We start from the raw sequence: 22,412 nt of genomic DNA on the forward strand, positions 1-22,412 counted from the left end.
ACCATCTTACAATGCACAGCCCGCCTCCCACAACAAAGAACGATCAGGCCCAGAAGGTCAATATTGCCTAAGAAGAGAAACCTTGCCTCAAACCCACAGGCTCCCTCTCTATCACTTTTTTGGGACACCACAGCTGTATACAGGTTTTTTTCCCTCTGTTGCCGTCTATACTCCACAACAGTGGGGCAGCATTGCTCAGAGATAGTCACCAGAGTAAATGTGATGTGATGTCAATCACACATTCAGCTTACTAAAAATAAATGTATACTTACTGTAACAGTCACTGTTTTAGGCCAGTGCATTGAATGGCTTGGGAATCTTATTAAAATGCAGATTCTGCATCAGTAGGTCTGGGGTGGAGCCTGAGTCTGCATTTCTCACCAGGGCATGTAAACACTGTGGCCTGGGACCACACTTGGAGTAGCAAATTTCTAGGCACTTAGGCTATATCAGCAAACAAAACAAAGACCCCCTGCCCTTGGAGAGCTTCCGGTCTGGCTAGGGGGACACTGGACCCAAAGAAAGTGGATAGGCTGGAGTCAGAGGTACTCAGAGACACAGATCAGAGCTGGAAGAGAACTGATGATGGCTAACCAAACCTCCCCATTTTAGAGGTTGGAAAACTGAGGCTTACAGTAGGGCAGGGAGCTAGTCAAAGTCATGTTGCTTGCTATGGCAGCTTTGGACAAGGCTGTTGGATTACTATTCCCCTCCACTATCAGGGTTTTTAGGGACCTTTTGAGGGGCAGAGCTCAATCAGGGTGGGAAATGGCCAGCAGCTTTAGAGATTGCAGGAGTGGAGGTCTGGGGAACCCCCACAGGAGGGTGTCACTATTCTGGAGCCGGGAACCCGATTTCCTACTTCACTCATTGCCATTATAACACCCTGCAAACACTGGGATATGTTTGGGGTGATATTACATTCTTTATGACGGACCCTTTGTTGTTTTGCAAGACTAAATCTGTAGCAAGGATGAACCAGGGTAAAAGTATGGAGAAGAAAATCCTGAATGCATTCAGGCTTTTGGTTAGCAAGCGTAATGAGTGAACTCAAACAGAATTAGGCCAAACAAAACCTCTTTCTAATCAGGAGTGGAATGACAAGTCCTGAATCCACACCAGACTCCTGGGCTCGTCTTTGAGGGCCCACTCACACAGGGCCATCTACCCAGAGCTTCCGGTTAGAGAACTGTTTGCATGGTATTGAAAAGCAATGGCTTCCTCCATGGCTCATACTTGGGAACATAACTTTTAAATTCATGCCAGTTTGATTGGCTCCGTAGCCAATTTCGTGGAGTCGCTAAAAAGAAGAGCAATAGCGGATACATCCAGCATTAATAATATAACAAAAGAAGAAAAAAGAGAAACTTTTCATTAGTACTTTTTGATGTCAATTTATTATTTAGCCCTTTTTCGATACCCAAACAGGTGGGCCGTCACAAAACATTCAAAAAGTCCTCTAAAACAGTCGAGGTATCTGTCTTACCTCAGCTCCGTTTTAGAAACCTGGAAATCAGGAGCCCTGGCATTTATAGAAGAACTATGTTAAAAACACCTGCTGTATCAAAAATACTGTTGGAGGATCACTCCTTAGAAACATTTTAGGATAAATTTTGTCAATGGCCAGGAAGCAGGCAGGTCATGGTTCTTAACAGAAGATTCCATGTAAATCAGCAAAGTGCTGCTTCCAAAAGTTTGACTCTTTGATGAGTATAATGTTGTTTGAAACATGGCGTTGACGAAGCCCATCGTTTGGTAATTAGCATCCTGTCAAGTCTCTCGGGTCAAGACCAGCACGCTGAACCTGGCCCTTGTCAAAGAAATGCATTGTGGGCAATTCTGATCTGACGGTCAGGGGTCCCTGTGGTGCGCAGACCCGCCTTCGGTGCACAGCCCCCAATGACCACGTACCATGTCCGAGGGCCTCTTCACCCACAGGCATGAGAGCTTTTGCCGCATCCTAATGACCTGACACACAATGCTAACTTCTTTGATAAATGTCTATCCTGGTGATGCAGACACTTGCTCCTCCCCAAAGAAGGGGTCTCTCTCTGGGATAGAAGACTCTTCAGAAATAAAATCATTGTTGAAATAAAACCAATGCAAAAAGAAAAAAACAAGGAAAACGAAGACCTTAACGGGCCTCTCCTTTGGAGGAGTGGCTGGTCTCCGGCATTGCTCTGGGTGCTTTCCTCTCTCCGGCATTGTGCTGGGTGCTCTCGCCTTTCCAGGAACTGTCCCTGGTATAGAGGTTGTGGTCCTTGATGTAGGTGATGACCGCGTCGGGGAGCAGGTACTTCACGCTCCGCCCTTGGCCCAAGGCCTGCCTGATGTATGTGGCGCTGATCTCGTTCGGCACAGGCTCCCTGGCCAGGTGAATGTTGTGCTGGTACCTCTGCAGGATGGGTGAGGCCGAGATGTACCCCTTTGCGTCGTGACCCACCCGGCCCACACACACCACGCCGAACTTCTCCACTATTTCCTGGATGTGCTCGTCTTTCCAGAGGTTGGGGGTCTGGAAGGTCTTCAGGACATCTGCCCCACAGAGGAGCTTTAGTTCAGGCACAGCTGGGAAAACAAGGGTGGATGCCAGCAAAGTTACCGAAGGGTCATGGCCAGTAAAGATAACATATTCCATTTGAAATTTTCACAAAATGCTTTTGGAATGTACTGGGAACGCAATGTCTGTATGTTCATGACTTAAAAAGAAAAAGCACGGAAATGAATCGGAAGCTACTGCAGGAATAGACAGTTGCAAGTAATAATTCAATCAGGTCAATTGTAAGTAATAAATCAATATATTGTCTTATATTGGCAAAGTGCCAAGTCATACAAACCAGTGTCTTATTTTTAATGTTATTATCATAAGTCTGTGGTTGCTAGATCCCATCGCAGAGTGGTCCAAAGACGGCTGTGCTGTACACAGAACCCCATCTGCTGACAGAAGGTAAGGTTCGTAAAACACTAGGGCTTCAGGTTAAGTCATTGCCCTTATCAAAATCTATTTCAGCCCTAACTCCTGGTACTTTTATAAGTAAGATCTCATCATAAAGGTTAATTATAAAGGATTGTTGGATAATCAAAAGGTCTCTAAGACTCCCCGCTAGTGACCTTTTCATCTGTTTTCAATAAAACAAAGCTCTAGAACACCTGATCAATGTGGATAATTCCTTGGCATTTGTTCTAACAGAAGGGTGATTGTGATGATAAAAGAAGACCTAACATTTATCGGGTGCTCACTATGAGAACAACTGCAAAGTGCATTACGTGCATAATCTCATTTCATCTTCAGAACGTCATGAGGTAGGTGTTATTGTTGCGCCCATTCTGTGGAGGGGGAAACTGAGGCACAGAGAGGCAAGCGACTTGCCTGAGGTCACTCCTCTAGGCAGAGTGGTCAGCATTGAAACCTGACAGCCAGCCGCCAGGTGGGGGCATTTGTAACTGAGAGGCTCTGCAGCCGCCTGCTGCCGCCCCCTGGCAGGAATTGTACATGCATCAGAATCAAGAAGCCCTTCCTGGGTTTTCCTGGCACCAGTTCACGTTCACGTCCCTTTTGAATGGGCTAATCTGGAAAGGAAAAATCAAGTCCAAGTTAGAAGCAACCAGCTGAATCTCTGGTCCTTCTAGAGGTGGATTCAAGCTTGGTAAAAAGCAAAACCTGGGCTCCTAGAGCGCTGACATCTCTCAGTCACCATGAAACCTCAGTTGGGTGGGGCTTCAGGGACAGCACCTGCTGGGGAACAGCCTGATGTTTCAGCTCCTCTATTCCGGAACCTTCAAAGGAATCTGGACATGAACCAGACAGATGAGTTTAATAAGGAGCACCAGACCAGTTCTGGAATGGAAAGTGAGAAACTGGAGGTGTCATGGGGGAGGTCTGAGTTCCAGCCTCAGTTGGGCACAGGCTACTCTGGAGTTGGAGCCAAAATCCTTCCTTCTCTGGGCCTCAGTTTCCCAATCGATGAAATGGTGGGCACTAGATTTATTTACTCAGCAGACGTAATTACAGAAACACACTTTGCAAACACTCAAGCAGCATAGTATTAGTATAATGAAATGATACTCAAACATTTATAAGAACCAGACACCTTCGATTCAAATCCTGGCTCTGCCATTCAATAGCTGAGTGACCTCGACTGTAGAATGTGGATAGAACAGTACTTATCCCATAGGATTATTTCAGACTGAACTTACAAATGTAAAGTACTCGAAACTGTGCTTGGAACAGAGTAAGCGTGACAGCCACCCATCCACCCATCCACCCACCTATCCCCCACCCACCTACTTATCTACCAATCCATTCATCCACACATCCTTTGAACACGTATGGGGCATCTCCTAAATGCATGGCCTTTAAAAATCATTAAAAATTATTCAATAACTCATATTTTCACTAATTTGGGCTGATCCCGTTGCTCACAACATATATGTAGACTTGTACTGTTTTGCATCTGTGAGGTTTTACTCTAATGTCTTATTTATTCAACCACTGAAATATAGCAAGATAATTATTCAATGATTGAATTATTTATTAAACCATTATAATATAGCAAAATAATGTAGTGAGACAACATAACAATTTGGTGGTTTTTATCTGGTCTTCCTATGGGGAAGGTTAGATGACGAACACTTAATGTCAGGGTCTCCTGAGGCCTGGGGCACCCTCTCTAGTTTACAAGGTTAGAGAACAGAGAAGACACCCCCGTCTTCTCCCGGTGGATTTTTGTGGGGATGATTTCCACATATCAGCTTCAATATCAGATACTGTTTAATTCATTAATGATGACAGTAAAGAAAATGATTCACTCCGAGACTTTGCCTACCGGGGACAAGTGCTCCTACCGTCCCTGTTCCTCACGTCAAAGGCACGTTGTCTTCCAGCAACATGGGCCTCAGACCCCAGCTCTGGGCAGCCCTGCCAGCAGGCCTCACAGAGGCCTGCACGTACCCCTTTCAGATCCACTCCCATCACTGCTACCAAATCTTCAGCTCGAGTGGCTCTGACTGGCCAAGTCCAAAGTACGTAAGTCTGAGGTACTGAATAAAGGCACCAATTTGATTCATTTTAAAAGTGGCAGTGACATAAACAGGATGTCCACTGTCATTTTTAGGCAGTGTGCTCTGTTTGAATAGCCACAGGCTTTGAAAAGCAGATGAAGCAGCTATTTACATAGAACATGAAGAAGTGCCACCAGGACCGTTTTCTTTGAATGTCCAGTCGCCCTCTTTGATATCAAAAAGCACCAACCCTGAGGTCAGCCAGCCCTGGGTTAGATCTAGGACGCAGGCATAGTTACAGCAGACGGGCCTGCTTCCTGAGCTGTAAACTGGGGATGAACAAATCTCCTGTGGAAGTTATGGAAACGGAGTGAGGGAGGCAATGCTAGGTGAGTTTCCTGCTTTGTACAGGGTATGGACCCTGCCACATGGGCCACAGACAGACACGGGAGTGTGGGACTTCTGGGTCTTAACAGGACACCAGCCATGAAGCCAGGTATTGCAACTAGAGGGCAGCACCCAACTTAGCCAGACAAGGCCACCTTGGAAGTTAGTGTGAAATGGAAAGGGCGTCCTCGGAAGGTCCCTGAGCTGTGCTCAGCCCCATTAGCCAAGGACGGGGACACCTCCACAAAAGACAGACACACTGGGTCTGTTAGAGGTTCCAGGCACCCTTCACCCCAGTGTCACACCCAAGTAGCCCAGAACGCAGCAAGCAATCCACAGGGCTCTGGAGAGGCCGAGGAGGACCGCAAATCACAGGAGTGAGAGGCAAAGCAGGGCTCCAGCAACCAGAAAATGCTGAGCTCAGCCTATAATTTGCATTTCCAGAGAAAAACAGCTCACAATACAATACATGGCACACAAAGTGGTCCTTTGGAAATATCTCACTAGTAACGTACAAGCCACATCATCAAAGGCCAAACTTATGTTGAGGAAAACCTCATCTTCCTTTTTTAAATTGCTCTAGTATTTTTTTCTGATTATAAACATGAAATTGGCATCAATTATGGAATGCATGGAAAATATATAAGTATTTAAAGTACAAAACAACAACAGCAACAATAATAATTCTGCTTCCTACAAAAATCGTCAATATTTTGGTGTATTTTAAAAAATCTTTTCCTCTCGATTTAGACATGCACGTAGATGTGAGAGTATAGTTACATGTTTTTATATACTTGAGATTATATATAGCATTGTATCCTGATTTTTCCCACTTACCTCATAAGCATTTCTCTAAACCATGAAAACCTTTTGTGTAGATTCTTCATTATATGTATATAGTATAATTTACTTATACATTCCTTTATGTTTAAACATTTTATTTTATGCCATTTATCACAGCAAAAATTGCTGTGATAAACATCTTTCTGCATAAATCTTTGTCCCGATTTCTAATTATTTCCTCAGCCGGATTCCTAGGAGGGGGTTATCTCAAGCAACGGGCATAACATTTTTGAAGTCCCTGATATATTTTGGTAAACTGAAAAGCCCACTTTTCATGCAACAAGATGAATGCGACAGACAGAAAGAGGGTAAGGGACAAACCCCAACATGACTGCGCTGACCAGAGTAGGCTAGTAGCCCCTAGAAAAATAAATCCGAAAAGAATGTGGGATGAGCTTTGGCAGAGGGAGGGAGAGAGCCCATCTCAGTGAAAGCAGCTGAGACTGGTTTCATGGGGAAGGTGGGTCCCAAAACAGACAGGTTTTCAACAGGGGAGCCAAGAAGGGAAGGGGGAGGAGGGGCAGCCCAGGCAAAGAGCCAGACAGGGGTCCTGGAAGCATCTGCAGAGAGGTGAAGTGTGAGAAGCTGGGAACCTGGGGGTGGTATCCCTCCCCCATCCCTGCCTCTCACTGGAGGCTCCAGCATTCCCCAGCACCTGTGCTGTTTCCTGCCTTTGTGCCTTGCTCACCTGCCTTTCTGCCCAGAAATGCCCCCAGCCCCATAGAACTTACTAACCCTATGAGCGTCGGTGCAGGGGTCTCCCCTTCAGGCCATGCTGGACTCACCACCATTACCACCTGTTTCCAGCTCAGGTCAGGGGCTGGGGCAGGCTGTTTCTGTACTCAGCCTGAGCCCAGAGCCTGGTCCAGCGGGGTGCTCAGCGAGCATCTCTAGAACCCTATTAGGAGTGACTGCTGAGCCAGAGATGATTCAGAAAGGAGGCAGAAGGCTGAGAACTAACACGGTGCAGGGCTCATGACTGGGGCAGAGTGGAGAAGAGCCCATGCAGTGAGTGGAGGAGAGGCAGACAGAGGCCGGAGGGCTGTAATAAGCATTGGAGAAGCTGATTACACAGGAGGCTATAACACCTTTTTGGATTCCTACTCCAGTGTGCAGTTCCCCAAACTGGCTATAAAGCTCATCCCAGAGTGCCTATTAAACATCCAAATTCCCAAGCCTCATTCCCACTCAGGAGGTGTGGGGTGTGGCCTGGGAATCAGTGTTTTTAACAAGTGTCACAGGTGATTCTGCTGTGAGCGATCCAAGATTTGGGGAATGTTGCATGAAACCTTTAGGGCCTGGTGGCATTTTCCAGTCCTTTCAGAAGAGTGTTTCCCAATTTGTGTTCTGGGGAACACTGGTTCTCAGAAATACTATTAAAAAGAGTTCCATGATTAAAACGCAAAAATGACTATTATTTCCTTTTCTTCTAGAGTCACGATGCACATGAACAGAATATAGGTTCTGAAAAGTCCTGCAGTAAAGAAATCATTTTAGATTTCCCGTGACATTCCCAACACCTTCTGATCCGGAAAGTGTCCACCAACCAAAGTTGAGAGGGGCACAGCAGGAAACCCAGCAGATGCACCTGCTGGAATTTGGGCTCAGTGGGACCAGGGACACTACTGGTGTCACATCTTGCCCTCCCATCACCGGGTGCTCCTGTTTATTTGCAGGACGGGGCTATGCATTTGACCCCCAATACCAGGACTGCCATTAGAGAGAAGGTGCTTTGAAATCACAGCTGACAAGGTTCCATCACACACCAGGAGTTGAGAACAGGGTAGAAACCCAGGGTTACACACTGAAAGGATAACCCAAATCAACTTTAGATTGTCTTTAAAACAGGTTTCCACTTCTGAGTAAACCACTGAGTTACACTGCTGTAAGTGTTAGTCTCTCAGTTTAAGGGTTATAATGGCACATTTTGTGACTGTCATCCATATCACAAGCACAAATCACACGAGTAAATTCCTTTGTGGCAGAAAATCCCCAATTAGCATAACAATGTATGAAGGGTGGTGGTGGATTGTTTAATTAGACCTTTCCCACTGGGCAGCTGACCCCACCAGGCCACCCTTAACATCCTTCCCTGTGCCCAGAGGGCAGTGACTCCTGTCAGAGCTCCCTCCCACTCAAAAGGGGGTCAGCACCTACCTGCACGCTCCAGGGAGACACTCCCGCTGTGGTCCGGGCCTTCTGTCTGGGACAGAGAGCTGAGCAGCTCACTGTGGTGATGCCTGCGTTGTAAACATACGGCTCAGGGTGTGTCTGTTCTGCCAATAGTCCCCCCAAAGCCAACGAGGGGCTCGGATTTTAAGTCTCAGCTTGCTTTCGTCCATTTAAGGTAACTCATTCTACAAACATTTGCTGAGGGCCTACTAAGTGCCAGGCCCTGTGCCAGGAGCTGGGACAGAAAGCAGACGCCATGGGGTCCTCACAGAGCGCCCTCTCCAAACAGTTCACTGCCTTCTGTGAGCCCTGGGTGAAAGGAGCATATTTCCGCTCCTTTTCCACATTATCTTTCAATTATCTCACTTTTTAAAAAGTTGAGTAGGGAATAAAGACATGGGTTATTAGAGTCAGACAGACCTGAGTTCAAGATACAAATTTTCATTTGTAAAGCCAGGATAATAGCGCTGACTTTTTAGACTCTTGTGAAGGCACATGAGCTACGACCCAGTAAGCAGGGGCACAGTGCGTGGCGCACAGCCGGCTCTCGAAAGAGATGCTCACTCTTAAGGGAAGGCAGCATCTGAGGACGCCAGAGGGAGACTGCGAAGGGTCTGGCTGGGAGCCCGGCTGCGTGGGTTGAATCCCAGCTCCCCCACAGGGAGGCTGTGTGACCCTGGGCCAGTGGTTTCAGGTCTCTGTGGGGATGATTGAGCGCCTGCAAATCAAGGAATAATAACAGAGCCTGCCTCCGATGTTGTTATGAAGATTAAAGGAGCCATGCATGCAAAGTGCACTGAACAGTGTGCAGCACAGAGCAGATCTCATTACGTGTTAGCATTTCAAATGTGATCAGACTGGCACCAATTTGGCATGTGCGGCTCTCTCAGCCTTTTATCCTCTGCAACTCAAGAGATACCTGTATCTTCTTCTTTTTTAAAAAATCAAACACAGGTCATCACTATGTCATATCAATTTGATCCTCTATCTTCTACCCACTGTATTATGCATTTACAGGCGCTGGAGTGGGGAGGGAGCAGTGCCTCATGGTAAAAGCAGGTGCTCTGCAGCCAGAGTTGGTGAGTTCAAGTTTAGGTTCTCCTGCTTATATGAACCTGGATGGGTCACTAACACGCTCAGAGCCTCACCGACCTTGTCTGTTAATTGCTCATGAAAGTTAATACTGGCCTTATTTCCATCAGTATCACGAGACCACGCAGGAGGAAGTGCTTTTACCCTGCCAAATGCTGGAGAAGTGGCTTGATGCTGGTTATTACTGGGGGAAGGCTCAGGCAGTCAAACCAGTTAGACTGCCTGGGTTGAAATTCTGGTGCCAGCTTGTAGCTGTGAGATCTTGGTGGGTTCCTTAAGCAATCTGCCTCCAGTTTCCTCATCTGTAGAATGGGGCGGCGGGGGATGGGTGGTGGTGCTAATGACAGTATCTACCCCAGAGAGCTGTTGTGAGGATTCAGCGAAGAGCTCAGCCTGGCCCATCCACAGAAAGTGCCCGATAAACATCAGCTGTTATTATTACCACTGCTCCTAGTCTAGCTTCCCTACCAGACTGTGAACTCATCCAATCCATCTTTATTGTCTTAACACCTAGGACCTGCTTACCTACAGTCGGCTGAATTCAGGAATGATGGAAGGAGTGGATGAATAAATACATTTAATTCTGGTCCAAAGTCCTTCCTGATGATCTCAGAGACTCAGCCAAGTCATCTTACGGACTAGCTGTGTTTCCATATTGTCTTACTGCTTTGCTTTTGGTAAACTTCGTTTCTGAGGATTCACTCCTGGGTTAGTATGGAATCTCACATCAGACTGAAGTAGGTCTGCATCTCCACTCCACTCTCTAACTGTAGGACTCTAAGTGTGTTACTGATCCTTCCAGAGCCTCCATTTCCTCATCTGTAAAATGAGACTAATCCCACCTACTTCTCAGAGTTAGGGAGCTGACTAGATAGTTCATATGTGAAAGCGCCTGGTCCACATAGTAGGTGGTCAATAAAAAGTGGTGACTGTCATTTTATTTTACTTACCTTGAAGCTCCCGGTTCAAGTTGACCCTACTTAGAATATTAGCTGGATCTCTGAACCCTGGTGTTCAAATGCTTACTTTCAGTGCTGAATGCCTCTTCCTCACAGACCTCCACTGCCTCTGTGGGGCAGTGGCCATGACTTCCTCTTCCTGCCTGCCTGAGTGGAGCGTGGTGTGCCCAGCCCTGGGCCTGAGGACTGACCCTGGGAGCATGTTCTCTGTGTCCTCAGCAGCACCACGGGTCTCCGGGGACGCACGATCAGAGGTTCACTGTGGCAGGAGCAAAGTCAGCCATTCCGTGTTTCTACCTGGAGGTCCCTGGTTTTGAAGACGGCCATGAGCACGGCTTCAGAGTCAAACAGACTGGGGCTCCACCACTTGCTTGTTTGTTGTCATGACTGTGGTTAACTTAGCCTCCCTGAGCCTCAGTTTCTTCATCTGTAAAGTGAGGACAACATGAGATCATGTTTGCAAAGGGGTACATGAGATGATGAGGATGGGCCACATCAAGTGGCACTGTCACCAAGGCCCTCACCCCACACAATGGGGAAAAGGCCGGTGAGGTAAGTTATCGAATGCCCTAAACGCATGAAAGCTGACCTAGATTTTTTAAAATTTAGAGTAAAAATAAGCAACCTGGTAAAGAGAAAAAGAATCCTCAATAAGTCCCACAATGAGTTTACTTCCTAGTGACATTTGTCTCTGTCACTATGATGTAAATTCACTCTTGACTCTATGGAGAAGATACAAAGGGTGGGGTAGATTTCTACCATGCTTTTAAAATCACCTGTCTTTAAAATTTTAACCAGATTTTCAATCTTAAAGAAAAAAGTGCTTCTGGTAGTTTTAGGAAAGCATTGGTAGTCAAACAAATTTTCCAATGCAATGAATACACTTTGGAGATGAAGCTTTCTCTAAATAGTGGGAAAAAAAGATCTTAACCAGCTATCTGATAAAATGGTCTTGACTATTTGTATCAGTGATTCTCAACCTCGGCTGCACAAAATAAATCATTTGGGGACCTTTTAAAAATTACCCATGACTAGACCTCATCCCAGACAAATCATAATCTTGGGGGGGGGGGGTGTTTGAGCATTTTTTTCTTAAAAAAAAAAGCTTCCCAGGTGATTCCTACGACCAGAGTTGAGACCACTGGTTTGGATGGAACTCGGTACTAATCAAAAGCCTGATCACATACTTAGAGACGGAGGCTATGGCCTCAATCCTGGCCACAGGTTAAAATCCCCAGGGAGCTCTTAAAAATCCTGACGCCCCCCACCCAGACTAGTGACATCCCAGTCTCTAGGGTAAGTCTCAGGCTTCGATACTTTTGAAAGCTCCTTAGGGATTCAATGTGCAACCAGGGCTAAGAAGCACTGAACGCAAGGATATAGTAAAAAAAGAAAAAAAGAAAACATGTGTTAAGTAAAATCTTAGCTCATGCCTGCATTTTGCAGCAGAAGCACTAATAATATTATGCAGTAGTGTAGTCAGTTCCTATTTATCTGGGAATAGCTTATCTGTTTTGAGGATAAGTTATGGGCTAGTGCTAGGATGCAGGGAAGGTAGCTAACATTATTAAACACCTACCATAAACCCGGTATTTTGCCTACACCACCTCATTTAATTCACGCAGTACCCTAGTAAAGTAGGTGGTATCATTCCCATTTTACTAGGTGAGGAATTGAGGCTCAGAAAGTCTAACTCACTTAGAGCAAGTCACTTAGCTAGTAGTAAACTGGGCTCCAAAACTTGAGCCCTGGGCCGTACTCTACAGCATGGTGGAGGACAGTGGCTGTCTGTTTCTGACTACATATTAAAGCTAAATGACTTGTTGGATTATCTATTGTTTTTATTCTCCTCAGTTAGCCTAGATAAATGCGAGCTGACGATATGGCTTATTCTGAAAGGATGATCCAGGTGTAAATTTATTCCTTATGTTAAAAAAGAGAGAGCGCATATGTCTTAACAATCATTTCATATTTGCTCTCCTTTTAATTTGGCAAGAGTTTCGGAAGTAACACTGTCACTGCTGAATGCTTCCAGCTGGTTCTTTCCCCAGTAAAAAGAAAATAATAAGAACCAGGATATGTAACTAAATGTTTACCTTTACTAAAAATGTAAACATTTTTCTCCCAAGTTACTTTGAAGATAAGTGAAAAACGAAAACCAAAAGAGATTATGAACAGGGCTGCCAATTATCTGACCTGTCCCTTGTGCTTCCCAATAGATTAAAAAATGCAGTCCACAATTTGCAATTCCTTCCAGCAGAGCTGGCTGTCATTAGGGATGAGGCAGGCCCACCTCACAATCCCCGACAGCCAGGACAGGCGGGACTTCCTACTTCTCTAGCCAACTCCCAGTACTGTTTCCCACCATAAGTCAGTGACCTATGGTTCTAACATGCAGTACTTGTCAGGGCTTATAAACAACAGCAAATTACTTATGTTGAACGCTAACAGCAATTCCAAAAGGAAAAAAAAATAAATCCCGTGTAACTATTTCTAGATTCATAGTTCTTTTCTGTTTTAAACTCTAGATTTATAGAACCCAGGATTTGTATAATTAGAAAAGATGGCTTATTATGTAGATGCAGTTTTCAATCTACTGAATTACGATAATAAGGTCCCATTTACTGAATATTCTTATGTGCTTCTGTCAGAAAAGTCATTTACATCTTTAAAATCCTCATTAGGTTGTATTGTCCCTGTTTCGCAAGTGAGAAATGTGTGTCAGAGAAGTTAGGTCAAATGCCTCAAGTCACAGGGCTACTAAGTGGTGACAGTGGAGCCAGATTTTCTTCTCAGAAAATTTGAAGTATCAGCTGCCAGAACCTACTCCCAACTTACTCTCTCAAACAAAATGCTCGAAAACCATCATGTCTGGGCGGCCGGATGGCTCAGTTGGTTAGAGCATGAGCTCTGAACAACAGGGTTGCCGGTTCAATTCCTACATCGGCCAGTGAGCTGCACCCTCCACAACTAGATTGAAGACAATGAGCTGCCGCTGAGCTACCAGAGAGGCGGCCGGATGGCTCAGTTGGTTAGAGCGCGGGCTCTCAACAACAAGGTTGCCGGTACAATTCCCGCGTGAGATGGTGGGCTGCGCCCCCTGCAACTAAAAGATTGAAAACGGTGACTGGAATTGGAGCTGAGCTGCACCCTCCACAACTAGATTGAAGGACAATGACTTGGAGCCCACGGACCCTAGAGAAACACACTGTTCCCCAATATTCCCCAATAAAATTTATTAAAAATAAAAATAAAAAAAACCCATCATGTTACAAAAGTGCACAAAAACACATACGGCTACACCAACCCACTCTTTCTAGCCACTCTGGATTACTATTTTAGGAATGTCTCCTGTATTTATACCTTAGCTCCCACGGTTTCCTTCAGATAATGTCATCTATCAATTGTCTAGTATGTTTAATAATAGAGTACTTCAACACAAACTATCTCACACAATTATCTAAACTTTGAAGAAAGGAGTGATATGTCTATTTCACTAACATAGAAATTAATGGTAATAAAGTTTAGTGAACTCATTTAAGTCCATGGAGTTCACCAGAAATGGTCCACACTGATGCCTGACCCAAACTCCTCTCCTTTTCACTGCCCCGCTGTTGTCCCGCAGCAGCCTAAGCGTCTGTCTAAAGAAAGGAGAGTCTGTGAGACGGATCCTTTCAGGGACTTTGCTTCACCTGTGTGCTTACACCTTATGTCTCCCTGTTTGGCCCCAAAGGATGGCTGGTCAGCCAATGACGGGTAAGATTCCCCATGGGGGGGAGTAACCCAAGCCAGGCACAGCTGCGTGGGGACCACCAGAAGAACTCACGGGGTCAATAGAGGTGGGCACAGCCCCCCCACCCTCCCCCGGCTAAGGAAAGCTTCTGGCTATGTGGCTGCATTCATTCCCACAACTGCTTGGGAAGTGAGTCAATGATGTGATAACATCAGTTCTCCTTCCATGCTTATCAATAAGTTTCAGCATAAAGGTTTTTTTCCCTGGGGAGGCACATACTACAATTATTAAGACATCATGGGACTTTTGATTCCGGCTGTTTGCAGGCAAGGGTGATTAGTTTGAACCAGTTTTCTGGTATGATGTATGAGACTCACAGACCGTGGAGAAAGCAATGCTACTTCCTTGTGTGTACATCAATAAAAGCCACAAGGTGGCCCGATTCGGGGCTCTCAGTCCTTTGAGGCTGTGAGACCCTTGGCCCCTGTTTCATAACTTTCTTGATTTCTGAAATAAGACTGGGCGTTTCCACAAAGCGCATCTGAGGGCAGCGGTTTGTGGTTTTCTTCACTCAGGACCTCTCTGGGAATGTGAGTCTGTGGGTCTTTCTCCCTCTAAGGTGAGGCACTTGGATTTTGGCTGAGAAGGCCTGGCTGAAGCCCCACTGCACACTCTATCCCTACCTTTCACCCCGGGGCTCTGCAGACCCTGGCCCTGGTCATCAGGCCCTGGTCATCACACAAAAGCATGTGCACTGTTACCTCAGCACCTTTACTGTCTCCATCCACTGCGCCTGCTCACTCTCCCAGGGGTCGACTCGGATCCAGTCGGATGTCTGCAGCGCCAGCCGGACCATGGCGACGCGGTGCTGGGCAGCCGCGAGGTCTTTCTTCCTGTACTTGTCATTGACAGGAGAGATGATCCCCTGGACCACCTGGTACATTCCTAGGCGAGAGAGAGCAGTGGTGTTGCAAATGCTCGCCACCTGGCAGCCTGAATTCAGGCAGGGGCTAAAAATTTCCATGCCTCATCCTGGCTGGGAACAGACCTTGGCATTCTCTCCTGGGTGGCAAGCTCCCTTAGGCCAGGGTAAAGGCCCACCTCAGGGACCATGTGCTTCTCCTCCAGAGCCTTCTACAACCCCGAGTAATACTTCGGAGAGGAAGGCTGTGAGGGTGGAGCCAGACAAGACTCCCAGATAGCAATATGGACAGTTCAGGTCAGAGTAGGGTGGAGGAACACCACGCCTTCCCCTGTGTGGGACTTAACAGATGTGCTCTCACTCTCTAATCACGAATGGGACAATAGTCACATATAGCTTCTTAGTCAAACAATAGATCTTGTGGATCAAAGATGAAGGGACGGGATTTAGCATGAATCAGGTGTGTGCGTGATGGAAGAAAACTGACTGCACAGGCCCACCACTGGCGGCGGAGGAACGTGCCGCTACGGGAATGGGAAGGCTTACTTTGGAACAGAGAGGCATGGGCTGTGCTGATTAGCGATGCTGTATGGCTCAGGGCCTGGAGAATGGGCATTTTAAGTTTGAGTTACGGCGACATTGTAGAAGCTACAGAAAACCATCATGTAAAGAGTATGAATGCCACTCAAAGAGCCTCGGGTGGGAGCCCAGCTCCACCACCCTAGGACGCCTTCGGCAAATTACTAAGCTATTCGAAAAAATAAAATACTTAGCCATTTGAATTTCAGTTTTCCTGTCTGTAAAATGGGATAATACCTGCTTGGTAGGACCTTGTGGTAAAGATAATGTTTACGTAGTGCGATAATATTTTGATTGAGTATATATTTTTTAAAAATTGTATTGTAAACTATAACATGCACATAAAAGGGCATAAAACACATATGGTTTGATGAAGAGTTATAAAGTATATCCTGCTGTAATCGTTACGTAAGTTAATATACAGAACGCTTTGTGGCATACCAGAAGTTCCCTATCACAACCCCACTCTGACTAGTCTTACTTTTATAATATTAATTCTCTTGCTTTCCTTTATAGCATTTCCTTTATTATTAACATGTTATGAATAAATGTATTTCATGTATTTAAGCAGGCTTTAAAGAACATAGATCCATTTTGCCTGCTTCTGAAACTTTTATAAATGGAATCACATTGAATGTATTCTTTTGTTAATTCTTTTTCACTTTATGTAAGTAAAATTCATGTAGAACCACCGGTTATATTGCTGTATAACATTCCATTGCACGATCATATACCAAATAATTGATCTATTTTACTGTTGATGGATTTGGTTGGATTCTGGCTTTAGACAAGTACAAATAAAGCTGCTAAGAAAATCCTCTCACAAATCCCCCTATGAATATACGCCCACGTTTCTTAGGATATATACTTAAGAGTGGAACTGCTGCGTCACATGGTAGGTGTGTTTGCGGCTTTACTAGATGATGTTCAAAAGTTTTCTATAGTGGTTGTAGCTAATGTCCCTCCAACCAGCGATGTATGAGTTTCATTTTCTCCACACCATGACATATGGGGATATTCTCAGGGTTTTCCCAATCTGATACAGGTGTAGTTATATCTCATTGCGTGTGTGTGTGTGTGTGTGTGTGTGTGTGTGTGTGTGTGTTAAACTTTCATTTATTTACGTGTGTTTTTCCAGGACCCATCAGCTCTAAGTCAAATAGCTGTTTCAATCTAGTTGTGGAGGGCGCAGCTCACAGTGGCCCAAGTGGGGATTGAACCGGCAACCTTCTTAAGAGCACCGCACTCTAACCAACTGAGCTAACTGGCCACCCCTCATTGTGGTTTTGTTTATTTTCCTGCTTACTAGTGAGGCTGAACATTAATTTGTATATATTATTAAACATTCAAGGTTAATTTTTTGTGACTGCCTGTTCAAATCTTTTGCCCGTATTTTGGGTTGTCTGCCTTTTAATCAATTGATTTGTAGAATACTTCATATATTCTATGTAGCAGCCCTTTGTTGGTTGGTTATATATGTCATAAATATCTTCTCTCACTTTATGGCTTGTCTTATTGTTCTTTTTATAGACTCTTTATTTTTATTATTTTTAAATTTATTGGGGGGACAATGGTTAGTAAAATTACATAGGTTTCAAGGGTACAATTCTATAGAATCTTTCTGAAAACAAAAGTTCTTAATTTTAATGTAGTTGGGTTATTAGTTTTTTCCTTTATGGTTAGTGCATTTTGCATTATAAAGACATTTTCCTATATTAGTTCATCAAAGGTTTATCATTTTGTTTTTCACATTTGGGTCTTTGTGCATGATGTGAGTCCTACTAAGTTATTTTCCACTTGGACAGTCAATTACTCCAGCAACATTTACCAAAAAGGCCCCCTCCATCCCACTGCTGTGCCCTGCCACCTGTGTCGAAGGTCAAGTGTCCACCTGTGCATGGGCTTGTTTCTCTACTCTCTGTTCTGAACTGTTGCTCGATTTGTCTGTCCTGGTGCAGTGTCACACTGCTTCGCTTAATGTAGCTTTATTTTACATCTTGAGATCTGATTAAGCAAATTCTCCCACCTTGTCTTCTTCAACAGTGTCTTGGTAATTCTTGACTTTTTGAGTTTCCCATAGAAATTTTCGAAAGAACTTGTCCAGTTCCACAAAAATGAATCCCCCATCTACAACCCAAAAAACTTGTTGAAATTTTGATAGGAATTGAATTGAATGTACAATTCAACTTAGGGAGAACTGATATCTTTACAATATTGAGCCTTCCGGTCCACATGCGCGGTACATCTTTCCATTTATTCAGGTCTTCTGAAAGGTCTTTAACGTTTTATCAATTTTCTTGTAGAGCACTTACACGTCTTTTGTAAGGCTTATTCCTAGATACTTGATTTTTTTGGATGCCACTATAAATGGCATGTTTAAAACAATACTTTTTTCTGTTTGTGGCTGATATATAGAAATATAATTGATTTAGGTATCTTGAATGTATATCTAGTAAACTTGCTAAACTCTCGTATTAGTTCTAATCGTTTATCTGCAGAGTCTTTTGAATCTTCTATGTCCAAAATAATACCACTGAAAATACGGACCATTTTGCTGACTCATTTCCAATCCTTACACCTTTTATTTTTCTTGTGGCATCATTTAAGACCGATAACGTAATGCTGAATAGAGAATGGTGTTAGCAGCCACCCTTGTCTTATTCCCATGATCAGGAAAAGATTTTAAGTTTCATTAATACTTATGGAGCTTGCTGCAAGTTTTTTCAGTTGATATTCTTTTTCAGGTGTGGCTGAGACAATGTAGTGTGTTCAGTAAGACCCATTATTATTTTTACTTTTTCTGGGCACATAGGAAGGTAATATTTCTGTTCCTCTTGAAATTAGGTTGGGTTTAATGTTAATTGACGGAGTTATAGTCAATGGGATGTGGGTGGAAAGGGATGTGGGTGGAAGTGATGTATACCCCATCTAGTCTTGGCCATAAAAACTCCTACATGACCCTCCAATTTTCTTATAGTGAGTCTGAAAACTGTAATTAAGATAGCAAAGCCATAGATGGGGCCTACTAGGATCCCTGAGACACAGCTTGCAAGGGAACTGACCTGTAGATCTTCTGAACCTACATTTATCTCATGAGAGATAAACTTTATGTGTTAAGCTCCTGAAATTGGGAGATTTGTTTTTGTTATTGCAGTCTAGCCTGGTCTATCCTGTCAAATATTTTACTTTAAGAGACATTTCCAGCTATTCCTAGTTTAAAAGCTTTTGTCGTAAGTGAATTTTATCAAATATTTTTTCTGCAACCCTTGAAATGATTGTGTGATTTTTCTTGTTTAGTCACTTAATATAGTGGATTGCATTGATTAACTTTCTAATCTTTTACATTGCATTCTGGAGATAAACTCGATTTGGTCAAGATATACTGTCTTTTTAGTGTATAGATTTATTTTGCTAATTTTTTCTTTTTAGGAAGTGAAAGAGGCCTATAATTTTCTGTTCTCTTATTGTCCTAATCAGGTTTTGATATCAAGGTTATGCTAGCCTCATAAAAAATGTTGGGGAGCTCTCTCTTTTTCTGTGTTCTAAAAGAGCTTGTGTATGATTGAAATAACACTTTTTTTTTCTTAAGTATTTGGTAGAACTTACCAGTAAAGTCTTATGAGGCTGCAGTTTGATTTGTGTGAAAAGTTTTGACTACTGATTTAATTTCTTTAATGGTTGTAAAATGATTCATATTTTTATTTCTTCATTATAATTTTTGTAACATTTTTCTAGGATTTTATCCATTATGTCTAATTTTTGAAATTTACTGACATAAGTTTGTTCACAATATTATCTTATCTGTTTAGTGTCAACCCCATCTGTAGTGATGTCCTTTTCATTCCTAATGTTGGTTGTGTTTCCATTCTTTTTCCTTGCTCAATCTTGAGAGAGGTTTATTATTTTATTAGTCTTTTTAAAGAATCATCTTTCCATTTTATCAATTTCTGTTCTTATTTTATTAATTCTATCCTTCTACTTCCTTGCTGTTATTTTGTTATTCTTTTTCTAACTTCTTGTGATGGATGCTCAGCTGACTAATTTGTGGTTTGTCATATTTTCTGACATACACAGTTCAGGCTACAAAATTCTCCTCTTCGTACGCCTTTACTTGCATCCCACAAATTTTGATATGTTGTGTTTTCATAATCACTCAGTTCAAAATATTTTCTGATTTCCATTATTATATCTTTTTTTTTAATCCATGAGTTATTTAGAAGTATTTTTCTTCATTACCAAACATATTGAGATATTTGGTTATCTTTCTGTTATTGACTTCTAGCTTAGTTGCACTGTAGTCATAAAACATACTCTGTATTGATTTTAATCACTTGAAATGTGTTGATACTTGCTTTATGTCCCAGGATATGGCCAGATTTAGTAAACATTCCATGTGTGCTTTAAAAGACTGTGTATTCTATTATTGTTGGGTGAAATGTTCTATCCGTTCAGTCAAAACTGCTAATTGTTTAAATCCAATGTTCTTACTGATTTTTGGTCTACTTGTTGTATTAGTTACTTAGAGAGACATATTAAAATCTCCTATATGATTATGAAGTTTTCTGCTTTTCCATTTAATCTTTATAACTTTTTAAGGATACATTGTTGTCTACATATTATTCTTACATATCTTTTAGTGACTTGAGCCTATTTATCTCTAGTAATGTTTCTTGACTTTAAGTTTATATGTTTAATATTAATAAAGCCTCAACAGCTTTATTTTGGTTAGTATATGACGTATTTTTTTTCACCCTTTTTCTTCCAACCTTTTTATACTTCATTTAGGCAAATGTTTTGTAAATAGCCTACAGCTGAATTAAAAACATTTTAAGTCAAGTTTGACAATTATTGACTTTTAACTGGAACATTAACTTCACTTACACTTAATGTGAATGTTGATATATTTAAGTTTCAAGCCACCATCTTATTTTGTGTTTCTTTTTTGTCATACAAGTTTTATGCTTTTTTTTCTCCTTTTCTGCCTTCTTAGGACTTATTTCATTTTCTTTCTCTCAGATTACAACTTACATATACAGACTTATTTCCTAAATAAATTAAGACCTTTCCCCTCTTCCTCCACAACACAGAACTTTACAACTCCATTTATCACCTCCTGACTTACATGTTACTGTTGTAGACATTTTAAGTCTATTTTCCCCCCAACCCTCTTAGACCATATTATTCTGCTTTATGCAACCAATCTTATTTATATTGACCCAGTATTTGCCATTTTCTTTGTATTCCATTTCTTTTTGCATATCAGATCTTCTATCTGGGAATCACTCTCTTTCTGACAGAATATATCCTGCAGAATTTCCTTAAGTTAGTGATTTCCTTCTTGAAAGACATTTTCAACATATTACCTTCATTTCTGAAAGATATTTTCAGACAGGGTACCACTGTCTTCTGACTTCAGATGTTGCTGTTGAGAAGTCATAATCTGTGTTTCTTTGGTTGCCTTCAATTTTTTCCTTTTCTACATATAGATTTATTTTTATTTATCCTGTTTTGGGATCACCAGGTCTCTTAAATCTGTGGGGTGGTGTCTTTTTTAGAGCTGGAAAATTTTTAGTTACTATCTCTTTAGAAATTGCCTCTGTCCCTTTTCTGCTTCCCTTTTCTTCTGAATGTGTATATATGCAGCCTGCATGTCTCCTAAAAAAAAAAAAAAAAAAAAAAAAAAAATTCTCTTTCTCTGTCTGCTCCATTCTGGATATTTTCATTTGATCTCTATTCCAGTTCACTGAGTCTCTATTTTTCTCTCTCTAATCTTATTTCAATTCATTCATTGAACTTTTGAGTCTTCCAGTTTATGAACATATAAATCTCTCCATTTGTCTAGGTCTTTGAATTCTTTCATAAGCATCTTCATAAGCATTTTCAGGACACAAATTCCATATATGTTCTGCTGATTTATACCTAAGTATTTCATTTTCTTTAGATCAGCTGTAAATGGTTTACCGTTTTGTTTTTGTTTTTCACATGTTTGTTATTAGTATATAGAAATGTGATTGATTTTTGTTTGTTGATCTTTATCTTGCAACTAAACTCATCTATTGTCTTTTATTTTTAAATAGATACCTTGGGATTGTCTACATAAGCAATCATGTCACATGCAAACAGAGAAAGTTTTATTTCTTTTATTCTTGATTTGAGATCTTTCCTTTTTTTCTAATATAAGCTGTTAGTGTTATACATTTCCTTCTTAGTACTGCTTTAGCTGCATTAACACATTTTGATTTGTTGTATTTTCACTTTCACGCAGTTTCATGTATTTTTAAAAATTTCCTTTTGAGACTTTCTCTTTGACCTGTGGATTATTTAGATGCGTGTTGTTTAATATCCAAGTGTTATACTATTTTCCTGTTGTTTCTTTTACTGGTTTCAGTTTGATTATATTATAGTCATAGACCATAATCTGTATGACTTGAATTCTTTTAAACTTTTTGTAGTTTATGTTATGGCTCAGAATGTGGCCTACGGTCTATTTAAAGGGGGTTTGAAAAAAAGGTATATTCTGCTATTGTTGGGTAGAGAGTTCTATCATATCAATTAGATCCTTTTGATTGAATGTGTTGTTCAGTTTTTCTATCTCCTTGATGATTTTCTAACATTTCTGTCAATTGCTGAAAGTGGAGTGTTGAAGTCCCTGCCTATAACTGAATTTGTCTGTTTTGCTTTCTAGCTCTATCAGTTTTTGCTTCCTGTATTTTGAGACTCTGTA

At 42.3% G+C, this 22,412-nt stretch overlaps 1 protein-coding gene across 8 annotated transcripts in view; it reads right to left on the reverse strand.

Moving 5' to 3' along the window:
- Window positions 1-1,378: 1,378 nt before the first annotated feature.
- The window catches only part of NMNAT3 (nicotinamide nucleotide adenylyltransferase 3), a 98,541-nt gene continuing 77,507 nt past the window's right edge, over window positions 1,379-22,412 (reverse strand). For 7 of the 8 annotated variants that reach the window (XM_074312925.2, XM_019747488.3, XM_019747482.3 and 4 more), the window contains 3 exons: window positions 14,949-15,132; window positions 8,389-8,471; window positions 1,379-2,568 (listed from right to left, as the gene is read on the reverse strand). In XM_074312925.2, coding sequence (XP_074169026.2) covers window positions 2,135-2,568; window positions 8,389-8,471; window positions 14,949-15,130 — 699 coding nt within the window. In that variant the 5' untranslated portion in view covers window positions 15,131-15,132 and the 3' untranslated portion in view covers window positions 1,379-2,134. The remainder of the gene's footprint in view (window positions 2,569-8,388; window positions 8,472-14,948; window positions 15,133-22,412) is intronic. The other variant, XM_074312926.2, reaches the window with a different exon arrangement.

Source organism: Rhinolophus sinicus, chromosome 5, assembly GCF_057876585.1.
Source record: "Rhinolophus sinicus isolate RSI-liver-muscle chromosome 5, RSI-T2T, whole genome shotgun sequence".
NCBI classification, from domain to species: domain Eukaryota; kingdom Metazoa; phylum Chordata; class Mammalia; order Chiroptera; family Rhinolophidae; genus Rhinolophus; species Rhinolophus sinicus.